At 36.9% G+C, this 26833-nt stretch overlaps 2 protein-coding genes and 1 long non-coding RNA gene across 3 annotated transcripts; 1 reads left to right on the plus strand and 2 right to left on the minus strand.

Moving 5' to 3' along the window:
- LOC109158300 lies at positions 1-26760 on the minus strand. The gene is made up of 3 exons (XR_002050356.1): positions 26740-26760; positions 25784-25786; positions 1-201 (listed from the first exon to the last, which is right to left on the minus strand). It is a non-coding gene; the product is annotated as an uncharacterized LOC109158300 (long non-coding RNA).
- On the minus strand, positions 16543-18917 carry LOC109158296 (L-type lectin-domain containing receptor kinase IV.1-like). The gene has a single exon (XM_019306216.1). It carries the CDS (start codon positions 18915-18917, stop codon positions 16911-16913), a length of 2007 nt encoding a protein of 668 aa, XP_019161761.1. The 3' UTR covers positions 16543-16910.
- Positions 22991-25101, plus strand: LOC109158297 (L-type lectin-domain containing receptor kinase IV.1-like). The gene has a single exon (XM_019306217.1). The coding sequence runs from the start codon at positions 22991-22993 to the stop codon at positions 24905-24907; it is 1917 nt and encodes a 638-aa protein (XP_019161762.1). The 3' UTR covers positions 24908-25101.
- Positions 26761-26833: the final 73 nt, after the last annotated feature.

Genomic DNA, 26833 nt, shown 5'->3' on the forward strand with positions numbered 1-26833 from the left:
ATTGGCTAACTGGAGTATACAGTTCCATTAAAGAAATACTCGATCATTAAGTCGAGATAACACTTGACTTTTTCAAGCTTTTCATTTCAATATCCCTATCTTTAGATATGAGCTAACATCATTAAGCTCTTTGTGTATTTCATTGATGTTTACACCATCAATATTGACTGAGATAATCAATGAGTTCATTAGTAACCCTTTCTTGAATTGTACTGTTGATACTTAAATTTTGATAAATATTGATTATTTATCAATATTATTAGTATATTTGAAATATTTTGGATAATATAGATATTATCTAATTTGTTAATTAGATAATATCAAAAGAGTTTGAACCTATCAAAACTCTTCTATCCTACAACTATAAATTGGAGCTCTCATTTCTATGTAATCACAAAGTCCTAGGAAAAATCATAGAAAGAATTCTGAAGTTTATTCAGAGATCACAATAAAAATGTGATCTTGAAAGTAAAAGTCCATTCTCCTCCATATCTTGATGCATGTTGATCCAGCCCTTCTTTGAAGATCAAGCCACTTGAAACCCGGAGGCCCTTCAATGGTGGAGTGTTCAAGGCATCAAATTGAAGAATCAGATGACCATCCAGAGACTTGTACCCACACCGCATTGATTTATACTACTGTAACCAGAATTTTGAATATTACTATATCTTATTCAATTTTTTGTGTTCACAATACCTATCCCACATTGTTCTATAAAAGGACAATAAAAGATTGTGTTGCACTAATAGTAAATGTGTATCTTATTTTTTACTAGACATTATGATGTCAATATGATACCCACGTGAACTCCAGAAAAGTCACGAGATTATTATAAAATATATTCACCCCATTGATAGATGAACATGTTTGTTCACAAAATCCCTCTCTATATTTTGAAAGTTTAATATAAGGGATTTGAAGAATGTTATATTCAAGGGGAGTATGATGAATCATGAATATTATGCCATAAAGTTTATAGTGGTTTTACGGTTGTACTCTTTTTCCCTTAGCTAAGTTTTTTTCCACCGGGTTTTCTTAGTCTAAGGTTTTTAATGAGGCAACCGGTGCAACACATAATTGAACATATATCATGTACTCTTTTTCCCTTGACTAGGTTTTTCCCACACGGTTTTTCTAGCGAGGTTTTTAACGAGACATGGGTATGAAGACATTACAATATGTATTGCCCAGTTGAAGGAATGATACATCATGGGAGATGGAATAAAAAGTGAGGAGATGGAATATAACACACTTCTTCAGTGTTATCGTTTTCTAGGGGAGCAAATTATTGTACTCTTTTTTCCTTCATCAAAATTTTTTTCCATTGAGTTTTTCTTTGGTAAGGTTTTTAACGAGACAATAAATGTTTATCCTTTGGACATCCAAGGGAGGTGGTATGAAACAAAACAATAGATGTAGATGTGACTCAAACTCAAGATCTTCTAGAAAGAAGCTAAAGTCTCTTTCCACTAAGCTACCAACTCAACAATGATAAACAAGAATTAAATGATATATACTTGCCGCAATTGTTGACTAGGAAAAGGGATAATACAGGTTCCAAGAAAAGCTACAAGTTAGAGTCGAACACAGGACCTGTAGGGGTGGCAAAATTACAACAGTGCCTAATCTACCAGCTAGGCTAATCTCAACATCTGTAAACTCTAGGCAACATATAATATTTGTTTAAACAGTCTGATGCTATAAATACCCATCTCCCCCTTTTGTAAATCATCCTAACATATACGAATAAATAATATACCAAAGTCCATCTCTTCCTCCTTTCATCTCCAATCTGCTGCTCTTCTTATATATTACATACTATTATTGTTATTATTCATAAAAGGGAAAACATAAGTTGATAATAGCAAATATTTCATGCGAGCCTACATTAAAAAAAAAAAAAAAAAAAAAAAAAAAAGGTACCTCTACAAAATAGCCTTTAATATGTGCAAACCTGGAGCAATCTAACTGCTGTAGCCGTGGCTAACTGAATATCTTTCAAGGCAAATGCACAAGCCTAGCTGCTAGATACATTAATTAATGTGAGTTTTGCAAGAGATCGATCTTTAATTTCTTGAAATGTCAGCAAGTTCATTATCACTTGCCTGTAGCATACAAAAGAGTTGTGATAGGTGTTCAATTGTGTTTATTTAGGATGCATATTTTGGTCAGTTTTGGATAAAAATTGCTTTGATATTGTTTAAACTGATCAATTATGTGAACATATCACGTTTTGAAGGTAAATCAGGCTAAATCAAGAATAACTTGGACTCAAATTGGACAAAATAGGATGAAAGCCGGATAACACATGTTCAAAGCTTTATGAGACCAACTTTAGAATGCAAACTCTGTTATCACATTGGTGTCATGCTCGTGAGAGGAGACTTCAAAGAGTGAATCATTTCCTTCACGAGGCCTATCACACTCGTGAGATGCCTAATGACGTGCCTGATCTGGGAATATAAAATGAAAAAATTAATCATACCATAATTATAACTCAAATTATCAAATATACTTTTTAATATAATATGTAGTATAAAACTATGATTTTTATGACTTTTTAAAATTTATATGCTATTACTTCTTCTTCTTTTTTTTTTTTTTTTTTTAATATAGAAAAATCAAAGATAACTACGGTTTTAAAATTGAGTACTAATATTTGACATTTATTTGTGCTCATCGCGCATAGAAAATACTAGTTAATATTGGGCAATTTATATTCTGTACCACGGCGCGCGTTGCATTGTGCGCCCATATGCAAAACGACGTCGTTTTAATTTTTATTTTTATTTTTTGAAATTTTCCGCCCCAGTGTTTGGCAGTTAATTTTTCTTTAAAAAAAACCCATGTTCAAAAATGTACATCATGTTATACTAGAATACACATAATTGTGTACATGAATGTACATAATTATATAACAAAATATACATACTCTTTTTTAAAAGATAATACACATAATCTAACATAATACATAATAAACATAAACTTTTAACATAATACACATCAACTCTTAACATAATACACAAAATTTTTCTGATTCGGATGTACATAATTGTATAAAAAGAATGTACATAATTGAATAAAAAATGTACATAATTGTATGAACAAATATACATAATTGTATGAACAAATATACATAATCACAGCAACTTCCTACGCGCGCCGTGGTGTAGGGTATAACGATTGTTAATATTGATGGATGGTATATTATTGGGCTTGGGCCACATGGTCCAGCCCAAAAAAATAACCGGATCAAGGAAGTCCAAGAAGTAATGGACAATTTGGGTCTATTCATAATTTGATAGGATAGAGCTTATTATTTATAGGAATAAATGTTAAATAGGCCATCGAACCGCATACAATAATGCAATTAGGCAAAAAAAAGCTACAATTAAGTCCATAAACTAACCCATTTCAAATAATTTGTCTAATTTACAAGTTTTCCCCCTTTCTAACAGGTCACCCAATTTAAAAAATAATTTTTTAAAAAATTAATTAAAATAAACTAAAATTATTATTTTTTTTAAAAAAAAAAACTTCGTCTCCGGCGACAAAGATCCCTTCTTCGTCTCCATGGCCGGAGACGAAGAGTGTGACACCCCGTAAATCTAAATACTAATTGAGGATTAATTGAAGAATTAATCCAAACTTTCTTTGCTAATCCATTTCTAAAAATCCTGAAATTTAATAGTCGAGGGACTAGATTTTGACTAGTCACTTAAATCTAGTGAATGTACCTCGTGCTTCATGAGTTGTACCCTTACCCCATTGTCTTTCCAACCTTAGTAAGGATAAAAGTGACTTTTCACCCATAAATTATTGTTTAAGCTACCATAGCAAGACATTTCATTTCATTCGTTCATCATTCAAGCCTAAGTCTCAAACACTCTAGCCTCTCTAAAATAACCTAGCTTATTCTTCAAGCAAGAAGGTGAACCTCCTAGCCTTGCAAGATCTCCATCAAGATTCCTACTTTCTTCTTCTTGAGCATAGGAAATGGTACGGTTCTTAGCTTTTTGGTGTTTTTAGCCATCTTTTGGGTGTCTTTATCTAAAGTTAGAATCTTTCTTGTGTTTTGGCTTGTGTAAGAAGTTGGTGAGGAAGAAGAGCTCTAGGAAGAAGCTTAAGAGGGTGAAAAGGAGAAGCTGTTAGGCTACAAAGGTAACTCATGCTATACAAAACCTATTTTCTTACTTAAATGATGATTATTGGCTTCTATTAGATGTTTTTGGTGTGATTTGTGAGATTTGATGCATGATCTTGTAATGATGCATGTTTAGAGCTTGTTTTTAGGTTTCTTGTATGCCATTGCTTGGTTATTTCTTGGGTTCAAGTCATATCTTTGTTGTGGGTGAGATTTTGGGTGTTTTGGACTTGAACTTGACATTGATGATGAATTTCCCCGAAGGGAAAATTGGTGTACACGAGGTGTACCCCGCGGGCGGAACGACGGGAAGTGGCCTACCCGCCACCCCACTCGCGGAGAACGTGGCTTGTGGGCATTGTACCCCGCGGGCAGGCCCACGGTGGGGGCTTACCCGTGGCCCCACCCGCGGGGAACGTATTGGTGGATTGCGAGGATTTGTTCCTCGTGATCCTTTCTTCTTGGTATTTGATGTTTTGGCCTCCCGTTGTTGAATGATTGAGCTATTTGTGAGTCTTCTTGATGTTTCGTATGTCTAGAACGGTGTGTTAGGAATCCATGTTAGGATTTGGTGTCTTGAATCGTGCTAAGGGTCCAACCTTGTGATTCATTGGGCTAATGTGAGTCTTGAAGGTTCGTTTGGACCATTTCAGTTTACCCGCTTGTTGAGCATGCTAGTTTGATGTTGTTATACTAGTATGTGTGGTTTGTTCCTTCTTATTGGGGTTGGCAACTTGTGTTGACAATCATTTGATGTTGGATGTATCCTTTGTTGTTGAGTATTGTCTCATGTCTTTGTTGTGATCTCTTGATTGATCCTTATGATGTGGTCTTGTGCAAGTCGTTGTACCTTTTTGTTGATACTCGATTGGGCTATTGATGAGCCTCAATCTTCTTGATGATGATGATGACTGTGTGTGATTATGATTGAGATTGGTGGTAATATTAGCTTTGCTCATGAGATCGGTGGTAATATTGTGACTTTACAGTACCCTCGTGTACTTGAGATCAGTGGTAATACAGTTCTGATTGGTAGGGGACAACGGTCCGAAGTGGAATAAGGTTGGACTCAGAAGTACAGGGGTGCACTAGGAGGTAAAAGTTGGAACTGGTATAAGGCCGGGGGTAGCCATAGGTTGGAACCGGGCATAATGTTGTAACTATGAAATGTGAAACATGAATGTGTCATTATGTGACTTGTTGTACTTCCTTGCTTATGCATGTCTTGATGTACTCTACCTTGTGAATGGTAGGTTGCATCCCGAGTTGTGTTGTCTATGAGGTTTGTGATCTTATTGTTGTTGTGAGGTTGATGATCCTCGTTCTTATTGGGAGTGTGATGAGTCTTTGTTGTTGACTTCCTTCCTTGGTTTTAAAATGATATATACTGTATTCCTCAGTTCCAAATGACTTTGCTTATATCTATCTATACTATGCTATTTAACGCGTATTGATGGGTTACCAGCATTATTCGCTGACCGGTTGTTATCCATATGTTTTACAGGTCTTGAGTAGATGGCGAGCGCGCTAGTCGTTGTGGTAGCTAGTGTAGTTCCCTCTTTAGTTGCTTTGTCTTGGGCCTGTGAGCCTTGGTTAGACATGGTCTGTGTGCCTTAGACATGATAACGTTTTGATGGATAGTTGTAGACTTAGCCTGTGCACCCATGGTTTATGGGTGTGGCATAACGCTTTTCGATTTTAATTAGCTTCCGCTTTTGACTGCTTGATGATTAGTCTTTATCTTTGAATTTAAGTTTTAAAAATTGTGATAAAATCGGGGGTGTTACAGTTGGTATCAGAGCCTAGGATGTTAAGAGTTTGACTTTAAGAAGCTAAGTATGAATTAAGACTCTACGTTGACCTCTAAGTGCCTAAGTGTTAGGACTTAAGTTTATTAGGACGCGTGGTGAGCTGTGAGTTTGTTTATCGCTTGTGTGTTTATCCTATTGTTCTTGTTTAGTTTTAGCGTCGGGTAAGGGTGCGCAGCTTCTTTGTGTCTTGCCGTAACCGTGTTGTTTCTGTAAAATCTTGCTATTGCTCTGCCTCGTCATCGTGCCCGTACTCCAGAGACGCCGACAAATGAGCAGCTGGCTCAGAACCTGCAGCATCTGACCCAGACAATGCAGATGTTGAGCGATTCCCTCTTGCACAACAACAACCCTCCTCCGTCACCGCCTGCCGGAAATCGGGACGTAGACCGCTTAGTTTCGAGGCTTAGGCCCCCCGTCTTTGCTGGAGAAGAGGACCCTGTCCTGCTTGAGGAGTGGATCAGGTCCTTGGACAAGATTTTAGCTGTTGTGGGTTGTCCGGATGATCGCCTCGTCGATTTGGCTTTGTTCTACTTTAGCCACGAGGCCGACCTCTGGTGGGTGCATGAAGGCCCAACGTGTCAAGAAGAGCCAGGGTTTGACTGGTCGGCTTTGAAGGATAAGTTAAGAGAGAGGTTCTACTTGTTACACGTTAGAGCAACCATGTACGAAGAGTTCTTGCATCTCCAACAAGGATAGTCGACTGTGGTGGAATACCACAAACGCTTCCTCGAGTTGGCCCGCTTTGCACGGATGTTGGTTCCCACCGAGTTGGCTAATGTGGAGAAGTTTGTGGCGGGACTCAACTACGAAGCCCGGAAAGTTTTGACTGTGAGCAAGCCTAGGACACTTAATAAGGCCTATCTGAGCATAGTAGACCTGTACCGAGTGTAACAGCTTCAAAGTGGATCCATTGAGTTTGCCAAGAAGAGAAGTGAAGGAAGTGGATCTCACAGTTTCAAGAGGCAAAGACAAGATTTTAGAGCAAGACCTGCACCTCCTCAGTCTCAAGGTTTGACTCGAGCCGAAGGTGGGGAAAATACGTTCTTCGTCTCCGGCAGGAGACGAGGTTTTTTTTTTTTTTTTTTTTTTTTTAAAAAAAAAATAATTTTAGTTTATTTTAATTAATATTTTTTAAAAAATTATTTTAAAAATATATTTTAAATTAGGTGACTTGTTAGAAAGGGAGAAAACATGTAAATTGGACAAATTGCTTGAAATAGGTTAGTTTAGGGACTCAATTGTAGCTTTTTTGAGTTTAGTGGCATAATTGCATTTTTGTGTGCAGTTCAATGATCTATTTGACCGTTATTCATTATTTATAATGTAGTAAGGATTGAGTTCATTAATCATAATGTAGTAGGACTAGGGTTTATTATTCCCAATGTAACATTAACTAATATGAGGCAGTCTAGAATTATTATTTCTTATAGGGCTCTAGGCCCAAAATATGTGTTGGTCTAAGGTTTGGGAGTGAGTCTAGGGGGGTGGGGGGGGGGGTGGGGTGTGAATAGACACTTAGGTTTTGAAAATTTCTTCGCAAGTAGTCAAGTTTACCCAAGTGATAACCTTAAGCACAAGTTCAGAGTTTTATGTACAGGAGTACAACAGAAAATTATTTGTAATCATTTTCAATTCTTTTGCACGTTTGTTTTCTTGGTAAAATATTAGACTGGTTTGATGATATGCAAGATATAACATCGGTAAAGTAAAAAGAAAGAGAGATAATTTTTATAGTGGTTCAGCTGTTTATAAACCTACTTCACTCTTCTTCACAATGCGTGAAGGTTTGCACTAAATCCCCTTAGTATAAAAACCACCAACAGATCATCCCTTGAACATAAAGCCGACAATGAACTATTACACCAGGTTTTTCAACTCCTACAGAGTTTACTCCGCATCTTTCTACTTCCCCGAGTAGAGTTTACAAATGGTTGAAGAAACAAACTTCTTCTTCTCCAACTGGATGTCTTGACTTGGATGAATTGGATCTTCGCGCTTGAAGCAGCTCAAGACGTCCTTGAAACTGGATGTAAACTTTAAGCGTTTGTCTCTCTCTTTTCTCAACACTCGTCGCTAGAACTTGAATATCAAAAATGTTCTCGCACTTAAAATATTAGAATAACCAGCACATTCTTTAGTGAGTGAAGAGGGTATTTATAGGCGTAAAGAATAGTTCCGTTGGAGGGAAAACTAAATTTCAAAAAGCCTATGGACCAGCGGATAGAGACCGGCAGTAATCCAGAGGTAGGTGAGCTGTCAAATTTTTCACCCGTTAAATCCTTAAAATGCATTGAGCATTTGCTTTTTGTTCTATACAAAAAGACAGGCATTAAATGGAGAATCGACATTGGGATATATACCTAGGACTCACTTTGCCTTGGGACATATTCACTCACTTTTTAAGTTTTCGGACTATTTACACTCAGAGAATGTTTCTGGCAGTCTATCGAGTTGTTAACTAAGTTAACACCCCAAACCTTGTTTCCTATTGGATACGATGGTTGACTTTACTAATCATCCCGTAACTCCTCGAATGATCTTTCTTTATCACTCGGTATTGATAATACACAAGATGTAGACCCTTCCAAGGTCTTTAACCCCTCTCGATCTTCGTCTTCATCTTCGAATCTTCTGTCTTCAGTCATTCGTCTCTAATTACACTTCGGTTACGAGTCGTTGAGAGACAACCCGTCAGGTTAAATCTCAACTCGTTATCTTTGTTTCGTCTGAGAGTTAACCCCTCGGGTAACTCCTCGGTATTGAGATTTGACCTCCTCGAGTGTACATTCAGTTGAGTACAATTTATCTACTCGGTTAACCATTCGCTTAAGATTCGAATGTTGAGTAGGCTTATCCTAAGTCTAAGAAATAAAAAGATTAGGAGGTCTAAACTCCTAAGTTTGGTATCATCAAAATCTAATACAAGTTGTTCATAACAATTTCTCCCTTTTTGCTGATGCCAAAACCTATACATGTTGAGTATACCATATAATGCTTCAACAAAGGAACTAGAAAGACACTACTAAATGTCAATGCCACTCTCATTGACATTGGACTCTCAATTAGAGTTAAGCCACACTCTCATTGTGACTCAAACCAATTGAAGCAATTTATCAAACACATGACATTCACGTTTCCTTCCAACTAACTCCCTTTTTCTCAAAGCAGAATTGGACTAGTGAGACGTGTGACTATGGTGTTATTCAATTCTCATAGGGCAACACCTTATCCAAGTACCTTTTGCATAATCTGGCCACAATCATACAAGAGTCAACATAAATCACCAAGCTCACAAGTCACGGTTAGAACCATCATTGAGTCATTATTACACTATCTAGCGTTACAATTCAAATCACATAGCATCCATAACAAAAGAGCTTAATCCAATTCCCTAAATGAATCTAGCTACTCCTATTTGAAATTGAAATTAAAGACAATGCAAGAACAATGGAAAGAAAGAAAATGCAAAAAAAAAAAAAAAAAAAAAAAAAAAAAAAAAAAAAAAAAAGGTAAGAAATACTTAGCTTTGAGCAAGAACAATGAAAGATGAACTATGGAAATTACAGTTGCAGTTGATTACAAGTTGAAATGATTTTTAATTTTTCATCAAATGTGGATTGATTACAAAAGGAAATGTTGTGGAGATGTTTTATCTCAAGAAAAACCTAAAGAGGACCTAAAAATGGAATGTTAGATTATCTTAAGAAATGTTAGATTGCTGGGAATGTTAAATTTCTATGTTTAATTAAAGTTGAGGTATGTAATATAATCATGTTTGGTTTAGGATTATCTCACACACACACAAATAATATCCTTTAACATATTTTTATCTATTTTAATAAATTTAAAAATTAAAATAAATAAATAAAATAATGGTAACATATATAATTGCATGATTTTAAAATATTAAATAAAATCTTGAACTTGAGAAATAAAATTATTTTATATGCTAACATAACGTAATAAAAAAAAATATAATTACAAATATATATATATATATATATATATATATATATATATATATATATATATATATATATATATATATATATATATATAATTAGGTTCTGATGCGGTTGGTATGCCTAGGTGCGATTGTGTGGTTAAATCTGAGCCTTTGATCTTGCTTAAATCAACGTCCAAGATTACCAAAATTTAAAAAAAAAAAAAAATGCAGTGGCAATTTGATAATTTTTGAATCTAGGTCAAATTTAAGATGCGTGGATTTTGTGCTTAATGTGCGCGGATTTTATGCTTAAGGTGCATGGGTCGTGTGCTTAATGTGAGTAGTTGTTGAAACTTAAGGTGCGCGGATTTTGTGTTTAAGGTGTGTGTGTTTTGTGCTTAATGTGCGTGAGTTCCGTGTTTAAGATGTGTGAGTTCTGTGCTTAATGTGAGTAGTTGTTGAAATTTAAGGTGCGTGATTTTTCTTTTTAAGATGCGTTATTTTCCTTCTTAATTAGGTGCGTGATTTGTATGCTTAAGGTGCGTCAGTTGTGTGAAACTTAAGGTGATGCATTTTAAAACCTTAGGTGCGTGATTTGTGTTCTTAAGGTGCTTTGTTGTGTGCTTAAGGTGCGTGGTTTGTGTACTTAAGGTGAGTGGTTTGTGTTCTTAAGGTACTTTGTTTGTGTGCTCAAGGTGCATGGGTTGAATGTGTACTTAAGGTGCGCCATGTTAATGCTTAAGGTGCACCATGTTAATGTTTAATGTGCGTCATGTTAATGCTTAAGGTGAGTCAACCGCACGAGAAGCATCACCCGTACCTGAACCCTTCCATATATATATATATAGATTTAGGTTCTCGTGCGGGTGAGGGCTTCAGGTGCGGTTGTGCGGTTTAATCTGAGCCATCCATCTCGCTTTAATCAACGTCCAGGATTATCAAAGTTTTAAAAAGAAACTCGGTGACAATTTTGTAATTTTTGCATCTAGGTCAAAATTAAGGTGAGCGGATCTGTGATTAATGTGCGTGAGTTTTGTGCTTAATGTACGTGTGTTTTGTGCTTAATGTGCGTGAGGTTTGTGATTAATGTGCGTGGGGATGTGCTTAACGTGAATAGTTGTTAAAAGTTAAAGTCTGTGAGTGAATACTTAAAGTGCGTGAGTTTTGTGCTTAATGTGCGTGATGTTTGTGCTTAATGTGCGTGGGTTTTGTACTTAATGTGCGTGAGTTTTGTACTTGGTTGTTGAAACTTAAAGTCTGTGAGTTAATATTTAAAGTGCGTGGGTTTTGTACTTAATGTGCGTGAGGTTGTGCTTAATGTGTGTGAGTTTTGTACTTAAAGTGCGTGAGTTTGTGATTAAGATCTAACACTTAAGGTGCACCAAGCCTCCGACTTGCCCTGGGCTTTGGCAAAACCCTCCAGCAAAGCTGCGCTACTCCTAAGCAAGATAAAAGGAGAAATCCAAATTCAAAGTATAGAGTTGATGAGTTGAATGAGTCTCCTCCTCGCCTTCCTGGTATTCGCACACTGAGCTTTGGCAAGCGTTTTTTTTTTAATTTTCATTGATTTGAGTCGTTGATCTAAATTTGATCAACTGCTCAGATTTAACCGCACAACCGCACGGGAAGCAATACCCGCACCTGAACCCTTCCCTATATATATATATATATATATATATATATATATATATATATATATATATATATATATATATATATATATATATATATATATATATATAAGCTAACATAAAATATATATTTTTAAATAATTAGAATTAAAATGACAAAATTTATAAATATCCAAGGTTATCTTACATAACCTAAGAAAGGGAAGGGAATCACATTCCCTTCAAAATCCTATGTGGAAGGAAAGTTCCATTCCTTGGAAATGTTGGGCTCGTTACTAATAGAAAATTATTCTCTGTTTTCTGAAATCGAAAACTTGTTTACCCGTACTTATTTTCGAAATTCATTTTCCACTTACTAAATTAAATACATACTATATAGGTTACTAAATTAAATACATAGTATATAGGTTTTAAATAATACTTCAACATTATGTGGAACTAAATTTAATTTAACAAAATTAGAGGTGGAGATGGCGTGGAGACGGCGTTGAAGCATTTTTGGCAGAGATTATTGGTGGCAGCCTGGCAGGGTTGCCGGTAACGTCGCAGTTGTTGACGCACAACGCAATAGTATCGCGGACGACCTTGAACTCCGTATCTTCTTTCTCTGTCTTCTGAGCCATTTTCGCAACAATAAATTATCAGAGTATAGCAGATTTGGAGATTCAAGCTTGGGTGAACCTCCAGAGTGCAAAATCAGAAACTCAAGGAGACCGGCGGCGAGGCAGCAACAGCGTTCAGACTAGCAGAGCAAGGAGACCGCCAACGAGGCAGCACCGGCGTTCGAACTAGCAGAAGAAGGAGACCGTCTTCCGCGGAAATCCTTGACCGAATCACTGTCCTTCTTTCGCAATTGTTGCTGTCTTCTCTGTGGATTAAGTCGTTCACCTCGCACTGGCAGGTTCTCTGGTCGAAGCTCGGTAGTATAAATTCACTTCTCAGGTGCCAGAGCGGAGATCCTTCTTTTACCCCGTCGAGCTTCTAATGCAGTCCTGAAGAAAGAAGAAAAAAATGTGACTGGCAAGATTCGATGGTACCTATGGTACTATTCATGCGTGTGTTTTCAATTTTGAAAACAAGTTTGGATTGTGTTTCTAATTTCTTGCAAAAAGTCAACTATGGCATCCCAGGCTCCCAGCTATGGTCACGGCCAGGATGGCGATCGTTACCTGCAAGGTAGGGCAAATTATGCTGTGCATCCGTATGCACCATGCATGGTGCATACGGATGCAAAAACGACGTCGTTTTATTAAAAACGCGTGTCTCCCCTTAAAAAAAAAAAAAATTCAAGTTCGATTCCCAGAAACAACATATGAACTAAAATTCCAGAATCGATGAACTATAATTCCATAATCTAATCTATGAACTAAAAATTTCAGAATGAATGAACTAAAATTCTAGAATCTAGGAACTAAAATTTCAGAACCGATGAACTACAATTCCAGAATCGATGAACTATAATTCCAGAATCAATGAACTATAATTCCATAATCTATGAACTAAAATTCCATAATGAATGAACAACATAATGCTGTTGCTAGGAATCGAACTTGAATTTTTTTTTAAGAGGAGACGAGCGTTTTTAATAAAACGACGTCGTTTTTGCATCAGTATGCCACGGATGCAAGGCATAACTATCCGCAAGGTAGCCTCACGAATCCTTGACGTCACACTGTTGGTCACGGTCGTGACCCATAACATGAATCAAATGATCCGCAATCTAGATCAGTTGGTCCCACTGCTCCTCCTAGTCGGGAAGACCATCGGAAGGTCGAGATCCAGTTTGCGAACTCTTGGTCTCCCCTTGATGCTCACGGCCTGAAGCATTAGCGGTGTAATTTCATACTCAGTGAACACAACTTGTGAAAAGGAAGATTAACTGATACATGCACACAGGATTGAGGGACTGAGGTCCTTATGCTAAATATTTATACCACGCAGCAGATGAGCAATAAATAAAATAAAAAAATAGGATGACACCAATACTTAACGTGGTTGAATCCACATGGCACCAACCCAAATCAAGATCAATTCACTAAGCATGTTTAAGTATAATGACACAGAAATTTACACAATACGATCACCTCCTTGACTTCTATTGACACTGTTCAAGAGAACCGTTAGAAATTGGTGAACATGACTCCCTTGTGCCATATGGTCCCTTCTGTCTTGATAACAACGCAACTCCCATTGCTTCAGACTCCCATCTGATCAATACCTGTAAATCAAAATCTCAAGGAAAGACTTGTAGTCCCATTGATGAAGCACATCCCTTAGGTGATCTTTTTGCACCAGTACCAGATGTTTTCTGTATGCTCCACCTCTCTTCAGCGGCCATCACCCATGCATATATATAGCACTAAAAACCCTAATACATAAAATCTACCAGTTTCCATATGGACAACGTGATTACCATAAATAAACAAAACTAGGAAATGTTTCCAACCAGACATACAAAAGAGCATAGTTTTGTGAGAACAAGGAAACAAGAATATTTTGACAATAAATACTATCAATACACAAAAACTAACAAGCGGGAGCCCAGGGATCCGCAAGCTCATCTTGCAAGTCATGGTCATAGTCCCGGTCCATTAGAAAGTGACTTTCATCACAATCACCTTACAATATAATTCATGCAAAATGAGAATAAATGATGTGCACAAATAAGCCAAATTATGGCTTTTCAGTTTACACATTGCCTCCAAATCATCTAAATGGCACAACAAAATCAAATAAGTATACATTTAACTTCAAATTAGCAGAAAACTATGAGAATTGAATGTCAAATATACACATAAAAATATAAAGAATTGGTACTTATCAATGGTGGAAGTCTCAGTTTCTTGGTGGTCAGAGATTGGGGAAGGAAGATAGGGTGACAAAGATAGTTCTAAACAAAGCAGCAGACTACTTGGCAGAGAAGCATGAGACGCTATTCATCAAAGCATTGCGTTCATATTATGCGCTAGAAAGTTGGTGCAAGTGAAATTATGAAAGAATTTGAAACAAACAGAGTGAGATAAAAGTTTATTATTGATGGATTTAATTAACCCGGGGTGGACCCGAATCAATAAATCCGCATAAGAACGTAATATAATAAGTAATAAACGAATAATATAGAACGATATCGTAAAGGCCGCGGTGGACCGTATATTATATTAATTGCTGTAGTATTTGGCTATTACAAAGATTCGGTAGGACAAAAGTGTGTAATAATCGTATAATGTGGAATGAATTGCCCTTTGTTAGGACAAGGAGGGGGTTTTTATACAAGCAAACCCCCCAACCGCCTCCCCCTAAATCGGGGGTGGTTAGATCTCAGCTTTGACCGGGCCCGGGTGGACCGGGTCGGGTCGGGTCCCGAGCTCGGGTAGGACCGAGCTCCACGTAGGTCGGCTCGGGTCGGGGCACCTCCATGGTGCTCCGGATCCGCGTTGCGACCTCCGTGGTCCCCCGGGTCCGTGTTGCTCTTGGGCACCTCCGTGGTCCCCCGGGTCCGTGTTGCTCTTGGGCACCTCCGTGGTCCCTCGGGTCCGTGCTGCTCTTGGGCACTTCCGTGGTCCCCCAGGTCCGTGTTGCTCTTAGGCACCTCCGTGGTCCCCCGGGTCCGTGTTGCTCTTGGGCACCTCTGTGGTCCCCCGGGTCCGTGTTGCTCTTAGGCACCTCCGTGGTCCCCCGGGTCCGTGTTGCTCTTAGGCACCTCCGTGGTCCCCCGGGTCCGTGTTGCTCTCGGGCTCCACCAAGGTGCTCCGGGTCCATGTTGCTACCCCAGGTCGGGTCGTGGGTATAATATATCCATCAATTATGATGACAATGGTCTTTCTTGTGGTGCCTGTAATTGTTGTAGCATTCACACTAGAGGTGAATGCCAAGTTATTTCTACAGTAAATATCTCATTCATAGGTTAATAGCTTATGTGGTTGTGAGTTATTTCAAAAACAATCCCACTGCAAACAACCAAATAATGTCAGAAAACTGATGGGTCCATAATAATTAAAATAGATAAAAGAAATAACTAAAATATAGTGGGTTAAATGATAGGTCAACAAAAAACTGAGAAAAAACTTAAAACTGATGTGGAGAAGAATTTTTTGCGATTGAGTGAGATAATGGAGGATAAGGTGGATGCTGGGGCCCACAAATAACTCATAAAAAAATCCCAACAGATAAGATTAACTATGTTCCTAGTTTATGTTGAGAAATTAGGTATGGTTGATGCCTTTTACTGGGTTTGCTCTACAATCTCACCCCTTTAGATGGAGGCAAGAAGTTCACAATCGCCCTAAAAGGGTGGCCAAATGTGTAAAATATAATTTATGTACTAGAAGGTCACAAGTTTGAACTCGTTGCATAGGATCTTCCTAATGCGGTTTACCTCTTACCCTCGAATAGTGATTGACGGTTTCATCGTCACCCCAAAAAGAACTTCACAAGCAAGAGAGGATGCATTTTTAGCTATATTTTGGATATTGCTTGGTACTATCTGTGTTGCTCAATTCTTCCTTTATATTGCTGAATATAACACTGAAAGCAGGTAGATGGAATTGGTGAAGTGGGTTCTGTCTAGAAGAATGACCATTGGGTATCTTCTTTTTTTTTTTTTTTTTTTTTTTTTTTTTTTTTTTTTTTTTTAAAGAAATTCTTTTCAATTGTTTCTAGTTTTAGTATGTTAGCCCAAGTATATTGTAGTTGCCTGGTACTTAGGAAGTTTAAAATTAACCAGGGTATTTTCTACTGTATTGATTGAATGTTTGAGAATTGCAATGCCTGCTGAATTTTTCTTCCAATTTGATAATTTTGTTTACAGAGTTGTTGACTTTTCTAAATTCAATAGATTCTACAAAGTTTACTTGTTTCATTATGAATATAATGTGAGAATTCTTGATTATATATGTATGCATGCCTCCAATTTGCATTCATATATAGCCTGGTTATTTTGGCAACCATATATGGCATGTTCTTGTTAATCATCAGAATTCTGGCATAGATGTGTCTTTTTAAGTTTAGATAGAACAACATACCATAATTACTATTAAACCAGTATTCTAACATAATATGTCATCAAGCACAAGTGCAATACATACAAAAAGAGAAAATAGCAGTGGTAGGGATTACCCCAGCCAAGATGTTTAAAGATATATACAAACTTGTAACTATAAAGTCACGAGTTTGAATCTCAGCTTTCTTGGTTTGAGCCAGTCAATAACAACTTAAACTGGTTTACCTCCTTGTGATCCTTTGCCGGCTAGAATTACAAGGTGGAGTTTATCCAGTTCACACTCTCTCTGATAGTGGTTGCAGGTTTCCCTCGTAATAGCACTTATATTCATCCTCATTTCAACATGTGCAGGCCCATTTATCTAATCAGCAACCTCCTCTCAAGAAATGGAGTTTGTAATTGAGGACCAATTTGAGCTTGTATTCTCCCCGAAGGAAGAAAGGGGCACTACAAAATCATCAAAACCTCCATTCTCACCACCTGATAGCCCTGCCGTGGAAAGACTTAATGATGATAATTCTGGTGGTGCCATAGAGCCTTCTAAGTACATAACAATTTGTCGCATGCTTGGCCTGGACTTTGGCTCCAGAAGAGAACACAATAGCCCAAGCTTTAAAACCAACTCTACTTCTTCTGCAACATAATTCGGGCCTAGTCTAGGATCAATCACTTGCAAAATTTCACCTCTACTCCACCAAGAAAATACCCATTCTACCAAAACAAGATCCTCGTTTAATGCTTTTGGCTCAATCGGCCTTCTGCCACATGCAACTTCAAGCAAGAATGCTCCAAAAGCGAAAACGTCAGTACTTGTTGTGGCTTTGCTCGTTTTGATGAGCTCTGGGGCAAGATAGCCAAGAGTTCCGACTAAATGTGTAGTTTTAGGGTCAGTTCCATGATCATACAATCTGGCTAAGCCAAAATCCCCTAATCTTGCATTCCATTCGCTATCTAGCAAGACGTTACTAGCTTTTATATCTCTGTGAACCACAACTTGCTCCCATTCCTCATGTAGATAGAACAGTGCTGATGCTACTCCTTTGATCACTTGAAATCTTTGGCTCCAATTGAGACAACATTCTGGTTTGTCGTCATACAAATACTTGTCAAGACTTCCCTTAGACATGTATTCGTAAACCAAGAGCAACTCTCCTTTACGCCTGCAATAACCTAGAAGTGGGACTAAATTCCTATGACAGAGCTGCCCCATACTAATTACTTCTGCCATGAATGCCTTCATTCCTTGTCTTGATTCATGGGAAACTTTCTTTACAGCAATCTCAGTTTTCTTGTTAGGCAACACTCCTCTATACACTCTGCCAAAGCCCCCAGTGCCTAAAAGCTTCTCTTCTCTGAATCCATTAGTGGCAGTGTACAAATCTTTGTACTTGAACCTCTGAGGTACATACTCAGCTTCCCAGTCTTCAAGCACTTCTGCAAACTTCCTTTTCACCATGATATAATAAGTTACACAAGAAACCATTGCTAGAACAGAAACTGTTAAAATCACAGGCAAACCAATTGTCAAAAGCTTAGACTTCTTCTTGGGGACTAGTCGAGGTAGCCTCGGAAGCAGAGAGATATCAAGCCCCTCGTCTGCCATGCCATGTATCTTGAAGCTCCACCCCAGAACATAGTGAATTGAGAATCCATACCCGGTGGCTGATGAAAATCCAAGATACATGGTTTGTTCTAGGATTGGAGTAAGATCATAGGACAAAGACAAAAGAGGAATTTTCGGTTTGGCTACATGTAAAGGTGCTAAACTGACATTGATTTGCTTCTTTGAACCACTATACTCTACCCAAGCTTGCATTGGCTGGCCACTGATAAGAGTCAAGTTTTGAGAGAAAGGTTTGTTGCCAACATAATAACCTGCTGGCATTGATATTTCAGACTTCATTCGGTTTATGTTTATCCCAACATGGTTATCATCAATATCATCAAACTCTTGATTGGATATGGTGTCAAACTCAACAGCAAAGAGATGGTTTGTGAGGTTACCATTATTGGTGGCACTAAGAAGGCCAAGGTATTGGCTCGCAACACCTCCTGGAAGGCCCCGCTTTGGTGCAATTGCAAAAGCCAATCCATGGCCACCAAAAGTAGGGTATTCAGGCGCTATAGCAAACACAAAGGTAGTGGAGAAGGAGATAGCTGAACCATCTGGTGAGTTCTTGAACCTAATTGGATTTGGGTGAAAGGCATGCCCTTTCTTTCTCGTGGTGGAATTTGTAAGCTTCAAAAGGCCGTTGGACGTTACCTCAGCTAAGCCATCTAGGCTCAGGTCTGCTGACCTGAAGCCATTGTAAGTGAACCCAGTATCTTCACACCCTGCATGCCAGCTTAAAGCATATACTACCATTATCACAAGCTTTACAGACATGGCTAAAACTCAACTTCCCTAGTTCAACTAGCGAGGTTCGTTTGTGTTGAAATTAATATTTCTTACATCAATTCATAATGTCCAAGGACGGATCCAGAAATTTTGTCTGGTGCTAAGATTTGAATCCATGACATTCATTATAACTAAACATATGTTTTGCCAATTAATTTAACTCAGTTCTTATTAACATTCATCTGTTTTTATACTAATACTAAAACTTATACTCTATATATATATATATATATATACAAAGATTATATATAGATAGGGGTAGGGGTGGGGTAGGGTGAGGGGAACAGCTGCACCCTACCTTTTGGAAGAATGTATTTAATTTTTATTATCATCTTAATTTTAATGGTTGGTTCAAACGCACCTATCTTTGACTGAAATATAAAAGAAAACAAACACGTTTTCCCCACAAATGCTTTGGGAGAAGAACAATTTCTATTCCATGTTGTCAGTGTCACTAATGTTTGTTTAGTGAGTTATTACTAAATGAAATGTAGCTACCTGATTTCAAAAAAAAAATAAAAATGTAGCTACCTGCCTTACTCAAAGTCTTGGTTTATTTTGAATTTCTTCGCAATACTATTCAACTCAATGTGTAAAGAATGCAGAGACCTGCCAGTTAATATATTTTTTATTAGGGGATTTTTGTATCCGTTCATAACTAAAGAGTCAATACTACCCCACTAGGAATTGAACCCATGTCCTCCTTTTTAGGGGAGTCACTTCGTGTCAACAGACCACAAGATCATTAGCAATTTAGTGATATATAAATGAACTATATTTATACATTATGTGGTTAATAAATGCCATGCAATTCAATAAGCGATTAAAATTAATGTGATAGACTATGGACTTGTAAAAGGTAGATGGGGTAGATGAGGTTAGCCTTTTTTTTTTCTTTATATTAATCTTCAGTTTTTTGGTTTTCTCTTGAAAAATCGAAATCGAACTGAAAACCGAAATATTCGAGCGATTCGATTTTCAATCGTCGGTTTTTCAGTTGGTCCGAATTTTCTGCTCATCCCTAGACTTGATTATACTTTGGGAGAAGCATTGATCATTCTAAATGGATGGAATAGATGATTCTACATATTCTTGGTTGTACGTGCTAGTTCAATAGCATATTTTCATAATATCTTACAATACATTAAGCTTGAGCATATTTTTTCTTGAGTATTACAGATACTGTTACACAATGAGTTAATATGTTCCAATTAGGGTTCAAACATATAACCTCCTGTTTGAAAGAGTCACTCTATATCCCATTAAACTTGAGCATAAAAATATATAGATAAGAAAAATAAAAAAATCACTTTGAACACAATAACATGAGTACTGAGTAGTACAGCGTGCTATTTGGGGTCATATATAATTGTGCTATTTGGGGTCATATATAATTATAAGTTCTATTATATGGACTTCTAAATCTTACTTCTTAAATTTTATTTTTTAATATGTGAGTACTGATAATCTACTCTTTTTTTTTTTTTTTATGTATGTCCTAATATAAATGTTTACATCAAGATTTTGTATGTGGTAGTAAAAATTAAGAGTAGAAAAGAGTTTTTTGCACTTTTAGCCCCACGACTATAGTGGCACTAGCAGAATTGATTCATGACTTTTGAACCTTGCAATTTTAGTCCACGACTAATGTTTTTTTTTTTGCAAAAATGGTCCTTCCGGCCACTTTTCCGTCAAAATTTCACCGGAGAAAAAATTCTTCATTTTTAACAGGGCTAAAATTGACATTTGACTTATCTAAAAAATTAAAAGAAAAAAATTGACATTTGACTACATACAATATTACTGGACTACATATTACTGCAACAGGCGGCGGACCGTGACGTTCCCCGGGCGGGTTATCCGGGCTCATCACTCAGAATGAGATTGAGAAACTCATCAGCAGGATGAGAGAAAATGGAGAAGCCACCGTGACGTTCCCCGAGCCGGGCTCTTCACTCAGAATGAGATGGAGAAACTCATCAGCAGGATGAGAGAAAATGGAGAAGCTCACAGCTTGCACGCTCAGTAATATTGTTAGTATGTAGTCAAATGTCAAATTTTTTTTTTAGATAAGTAAAATGTCAATTTTAGTCCGGTTAAAAATCGAGATTTTTTTTTTGGGTGAAATTTTGAAGGAAAAGTGACCGGAAGGACTATTTTTGTAAAAAAATCAATAATCGTGGATTAAAATTGTAAGGTTCAAAAGTCGTGGATCAATTCTGCTAGTGCCACTATAATCGTGGGACCAAAAGTGCAAAAAAACTCTAAATGATAGTAAGTATATTATTTTCTTATACTCCGTAATTATTATGGGGTCTCAATCCTGATAGCTAATCCGTCTGCAGAAAATCACGTGGATTTGTCGACGCTGTTGATTATCTTACCAGTTGTGGTAGGGTAACCAATACGAGTGGACAATTTGGTTTTTGGTTTGATTTTCTTTTTTTCTTTTTTGTTCTTGTTTTTGTTTTGTTTTTTTGTTTTTGTTTTTTTTTTTTTTTTTTTTTGGGTTCAGGTTGTAGACTTGTAATGATATAATCTTAAGTGGACCTGAACCGTTAAACAGACAGAGAAAGACTCGGACCACAATGTGTGGTTTACACACACAAAAAAAAAATGATATAATCTTACAAAAAGATTATTTCTAAAAAAATTACAAGCACAAGCAACAAAAAGATTTAGGGTTAGTACGAGTTGAACGAAACACTCATTTTTTAAAACTTTATTTGCATCCTCCAAAGGTGCTAGAAGCGTTGTAGCTTAGGTTTTCTAAGATAAAACGTACTACAATTAAAATATTTGAGTTCATAACTAATTGGATTTATTCTAATTTTAAAATTTTAAAATGAAATAAAAGCTGGGAGTGAGTGGAGTATTATTCAAACAAGATATTGTATTATAGATAAATGAAAACTATGAGGAAATAGATAGAGAGTGGAGTTACCAGGACTATGTGCCGAGTTCGAGCCTCATTGGAGGCGTTATTGGTTCTTTGTGTTTCAGTAGGTTTACAATGTAATAGAGTCAGTAGCTTTCAAAAAAAAAGATCCCCACTAAATTTCTATCATCGAATTGCCTCAATGGACTCAATTAGTAATTTGGGTATCCCCTTCTTTTGTAATAAAAAAAAAAATGTAAATTATTGTATGGATCATGGTCCATACAACTTAAATGAACCCTGAATATAGGGTATATTTTTTATATACTATAGGTACATTATTTGATAGTATATATAAAATAATGTACTTTTAATACTAAAATAATGTACCCTCGAATAATATACATTTAATATATTAAAAATGTATTTTTTATTTTATGGTCCACACAATTGTGTGGACCATGGTCCATGCAATAATGATTGGAGAATGGAGATTAAAATAGTGGATCGGCACTTTTGTGGCTCTGTTAGAAGAAAGCTCACAGAATCGAGGTTCAGTGGTGTGGTATTGACTCTTTAAACTATAATTGATAGAAAAAATATATTGAACATATGTAATAGAGTTAATAGTACTTTATTAAAAAAAAAAAAAAAAAAAAAAAAAAAATAGATTAGTTGGCAGAATATATATTGTCCCACCGTGTAACAAAATATTACTCCGTAAAAACCAAGGCTTTTAGACTTTTCCACAAGAAAAGGACAAATTATATTATGGACTTGGTCCATGTTACAAGAATTCTATGAATGGTGGGTATAAAGATTTTTTAAATTACAAGTGGGTATGAAAAGGAAAATATGTACTCTCAAATTTTACTTCAAACTTTTATTCTTTCTCATAAATTTTGAATGTAGACAATTTTTTCTGAACTCATAAAATGAAAATGTCCTATCTATGTCATCATGGAGTATAATTAATGGAGTAGAATTTGAGAATTCCTATAGTAGAACTTGTATGGAAATCTTTTAAATGATACAGTTGATTTAATGGACTCGTAGTGACAAGTGGAGAACCTGCAATAGTGAATTGATGACGACCATAGTGACTTTACTTTAGGGAATAATGCTTCTTGACATGATAAAAATTCACTTAGTTAAACTAGGGAAATTGTTGTGATCTTTAGCCATGTCTGTAAAGCTTCTGATATTGATAATGTATGCTTTAAGCAGGCAAGCAGGGTGTGAAGATAATGGATTCACTTACAATGGCTTCAGATCAGCAAACCTGAGCCTAGATGGCTTAGCCGAGGTAACGTCCAACGGCCTTTTGAGGCTAACAAATTCCACCACGAAACAGAAAGGTCATGCCTTTCACCCAAATCCAGTTAGATTCAAGAACTCACCAAATGCTTCAGCTCTCTCCTTCTCCACTACCTTTGTGTTTGCTATAGTGCCTGAATACCCTATTTCTGGTGGTCATGGATTGGCTTTTGCAATTGCACCAAACAGGGGCCTTCCAGGAGGCCTTCCTGCCCCATACCTTGGCCTTCTCAATCGCACCAATAATGGTAATCTCACAAACCATCTCTTTGCAGTTGAGTTTGATACTGTATCGAGTCGCGAGTTTGATGATATCAATGATAACCATGTTGGCATAAACGTAAATCGAATGAAGTCTGAAGCATCAAAACCAGCAGGTTATTATGTTGGCAGCAAACCTTTTCTTCAAAACTTGACTCTTATCAGTGGCCAGCCAATGCAAGCTTGGGTAGAGTATAGTGGTTCAAAGAAGCAAATTAATGTCAGTTTAGCACCTTTATATGTCGGGAAGCCTAAAATCCCTCTTTTATCTTTGTCCTATGATCTTACTCCAATCCTAGAACAAACCATGTATCTTGGGTTTTCATCAGCAACGGGGTCTATATTCTCGATTCACTATGTTCTGGGATGGAGCTTCAAGATTAATGGTATGGCCGCGGGGCTTGATATCTCTCTGCTTCCGAGGCTACCTCGAATAGTACCCAAGAAGAAGTCTAAGCTTTTGACAATTGGTTTGCCTGTGATTTTAACTGTCTGTGTTTTAGCAACGGTTTCTGGTGTAACTTATTATGTCGTGATAAAAAGGAAGTTTGCTGAAGTGCTTGAGGACTGGGAAGTTGAGTATGGACCTCAAAGGTTCAAGTACAAAGAGTTGTACACTGCCACTAAAGGATTTAGCGACAAGGAGCTTTTAGGCATTGGGGGCTTTGGAAGAGTGTATAGAGGAGTGTTGCCTAACAAGAAGACGACTGAAATTGCTGTAAAGAAAGTCTCTCATGAATCAAGACAAGGAATGAGGGCATTTGTTGCTGAAGTGGTTAGTATGGGGGGACTTTGTCATAGGAATTTAGTGCCACTTCTAGGTTATTGCAGGCGTAAAAGAGAGTTGATGTTGGTTTATGAATACATGCCTAATGGAAGTCTCGATAAGTATTTGTATGATGAACCAAAATGTACTCTCAATTGGAGCCAAAGATTTCAAGTAATCAAAGGAGTGGCATCAGCACTATTCTATCTGCATGAAGAGTGGGAGCATGTGGTCGTTCATAGAGATATAAAGGCCAGTAATGTGTTGCTAGATAGCGAATGGAATGGGAGATTAGGAGATTTTGGGCTAGCTAGATTATATGATCATGGAACTGATCCTCAAACTACACATGTAGTAGGAACTCTAGGCTATTTAGCCCCGGAGCACATAAGAACGGGCAAGGCCACAACAAGTGCAGACGTTTTTGCATTTGGAGCATTCTTGCTTGAAGTTGCATGTGGAAGAAGGCCGATGGAGCCAAAAGCGCCAAATGAGGATTTTGTTTTGATGGAATGGGTATTTTCTTGGTGGAGTAGAGGTGAAGTTTTGAAGGCTATTGATCCTAAACTAGGCCCGAATTACGTTACGGAAGAAGCAGAGTTGGTTTTAAAACTTGGACTATTGTGTTCTCTCTTGGAGCCAACAGCTAGGCCAAGCATGCGACAAATTGTTATGTATTTGGAAGGCTCTACACCACATCCACAACTATTATCACTTAGTCTTTCCACAGCTGGCCTAAAAGGCAGTTGGCGTTGAGGTTTTGAAGATTTGCTACTATATATACTAATATACGTCTCTTTCAGCCTTCGGAGTGAAGACAAGCTCACGCTGGAATGAATGATTGACTAGTGCATATGTAGCGTATTGGTTTTAATTTGAGCTTTGTAAATTGTGTAATATATTTTTATTATGTATCTATAATTTGACAATAAAAGAATCAATAATGGAGTGTTGTAATTTGGCCTTCTGTTAGTTCAATCTACCGGGATGGTTGTACGATAACGTGTCGATTATGTTATACATATGAACAAGATTGTAAAATGGAATGAAAGAGTAGAGAGAAAAGTAAGAACACAAGATGTAGAACTTAAGAACACAAGAACTCTCACTTCATTATGCCTTGAACATGTATATATAAACATCCATATAACCCTTCATTTTCTATAACATAAATAATGGAATAATATAAGGCAAATGAAAGGTCTTGTGATAATGGCTATAATAATAATAATAATAATAATAATAATAATAATAATAATAATAATAATAATAATAATATTTATAACACTCCTCTTGGCCATTATCAAACTATACTCATGCATCGTTAAAAACTTCGCTAGAAAAACCTAGACGAGAAAAAGAGTACACGAAATATGTCAAACCATGTGTTGCACCGGTTGCCTCATTAAAAACCTTAGCCTAAGAAAACTCAGTGAGAAAAAAAAATTAGTTAAGGAAAAGAGTACAAGGGTCTTCGGGACTATCCACTCAAGTGCGTCAACATCGGTTGCCTCATTAAAAACCTTAGCCTAATAAAACCATGTGGGAAAAAACTTAGCTAAGGGAAAAAGAGTACAACCATATGTTTTCAGAGCATAATCTTCAGGATTTCAAAAGCTTTCTAGATTGTACATTCTAGTGCAACTAGGGGTTGTCGCTCCCCCTGAAGACAACAATCTTCTATGCCTACGTATCCCAATTTTATGAACATATTTCACAAAAGTGGATGTAGACAGAGACTTAGTGAACATATCTGCAACATTGTTCACTGGGGTAAACTTTCTTAACAAGAATTTTACCACTCTTCTAGAGTTCATGTGTGTAGATAGACTTAGGTGCAATATGTTTTGTAAGGTTCCCATTAACAAATCTATTATTTGCCTGTGCAACACAATTTTTTTTTTTTTTGAAAACTGTGCAATACAATCTTATTTGTCCTCATATGGGACATTAGAGGTAAAAATATGACACTAACCAGTTTGGGACTTGGCATCATAGGGATCAAATAAAAGAGCCAATACCCAAGTAGCCCATCAAAACCACATATTGGTTCCTCACATAAACTTCAAAATCTTTGTACCTCGAAGGTGCTAGAAGATATGTTAAATACCATTCCAATTTTTATTATAGGGGAAATCACTAAATATTGCTATCAATTTCATCGCAAATTCAATATCAGGCCTGATGCAATTTTGGAACTTCTAGTTCAATAATAGTGTTCCAATAGCAATGAAGTAATAGACTTCCAGTCCCAAAATATCCTCATTATCATCTTCGAGACTAAATGGTCCTTTATCTACTTCAATAGATTATTGGACAACCGTTAGTGTGATAAGTAAATAATACTTATCCATATAAAACATCTTCAAGTCATTTTTAAAGTAGGCTAACTGGTGTATAAAACTTCTTCAAGGAGAAGCTCGATCTTCATGTCGAGACAATACTTGAATTTCCCAAGTCTTTTATTTCAAAACTCCGTCTTTCAGCATGAGCTAATATCATCAAGCTCTCTATGTGTTTCAATAACATTTAAAGCATCAATACCGACTGAGATAATAAATAAATAACTCCATTAACAATTCTTTAACGAACACATAATGGTACATATTTGCATATTCCTTCTTCAGGAGGAAAAATACACAGTCAATTCAATCATTCAATATGCATTCCTTCTTCAGGAGA

This window comes from Ipomoea nil, unplaced genomic scaffold (assembly GCF_001879475.1).
Source record: "Ipomoea nil cultivar Tokyo-kokei standard unplaced genomic scaffold, Asagao_1.1 scaffold2805, whole genome shotgun sequence".
Lineage (NCBI taxonomy): Eukaryota > Viridiplantae > Streptophyta > Magnoliopsida > Solanales > Convolvulaceae > Ipomoea > Ipomoea nil.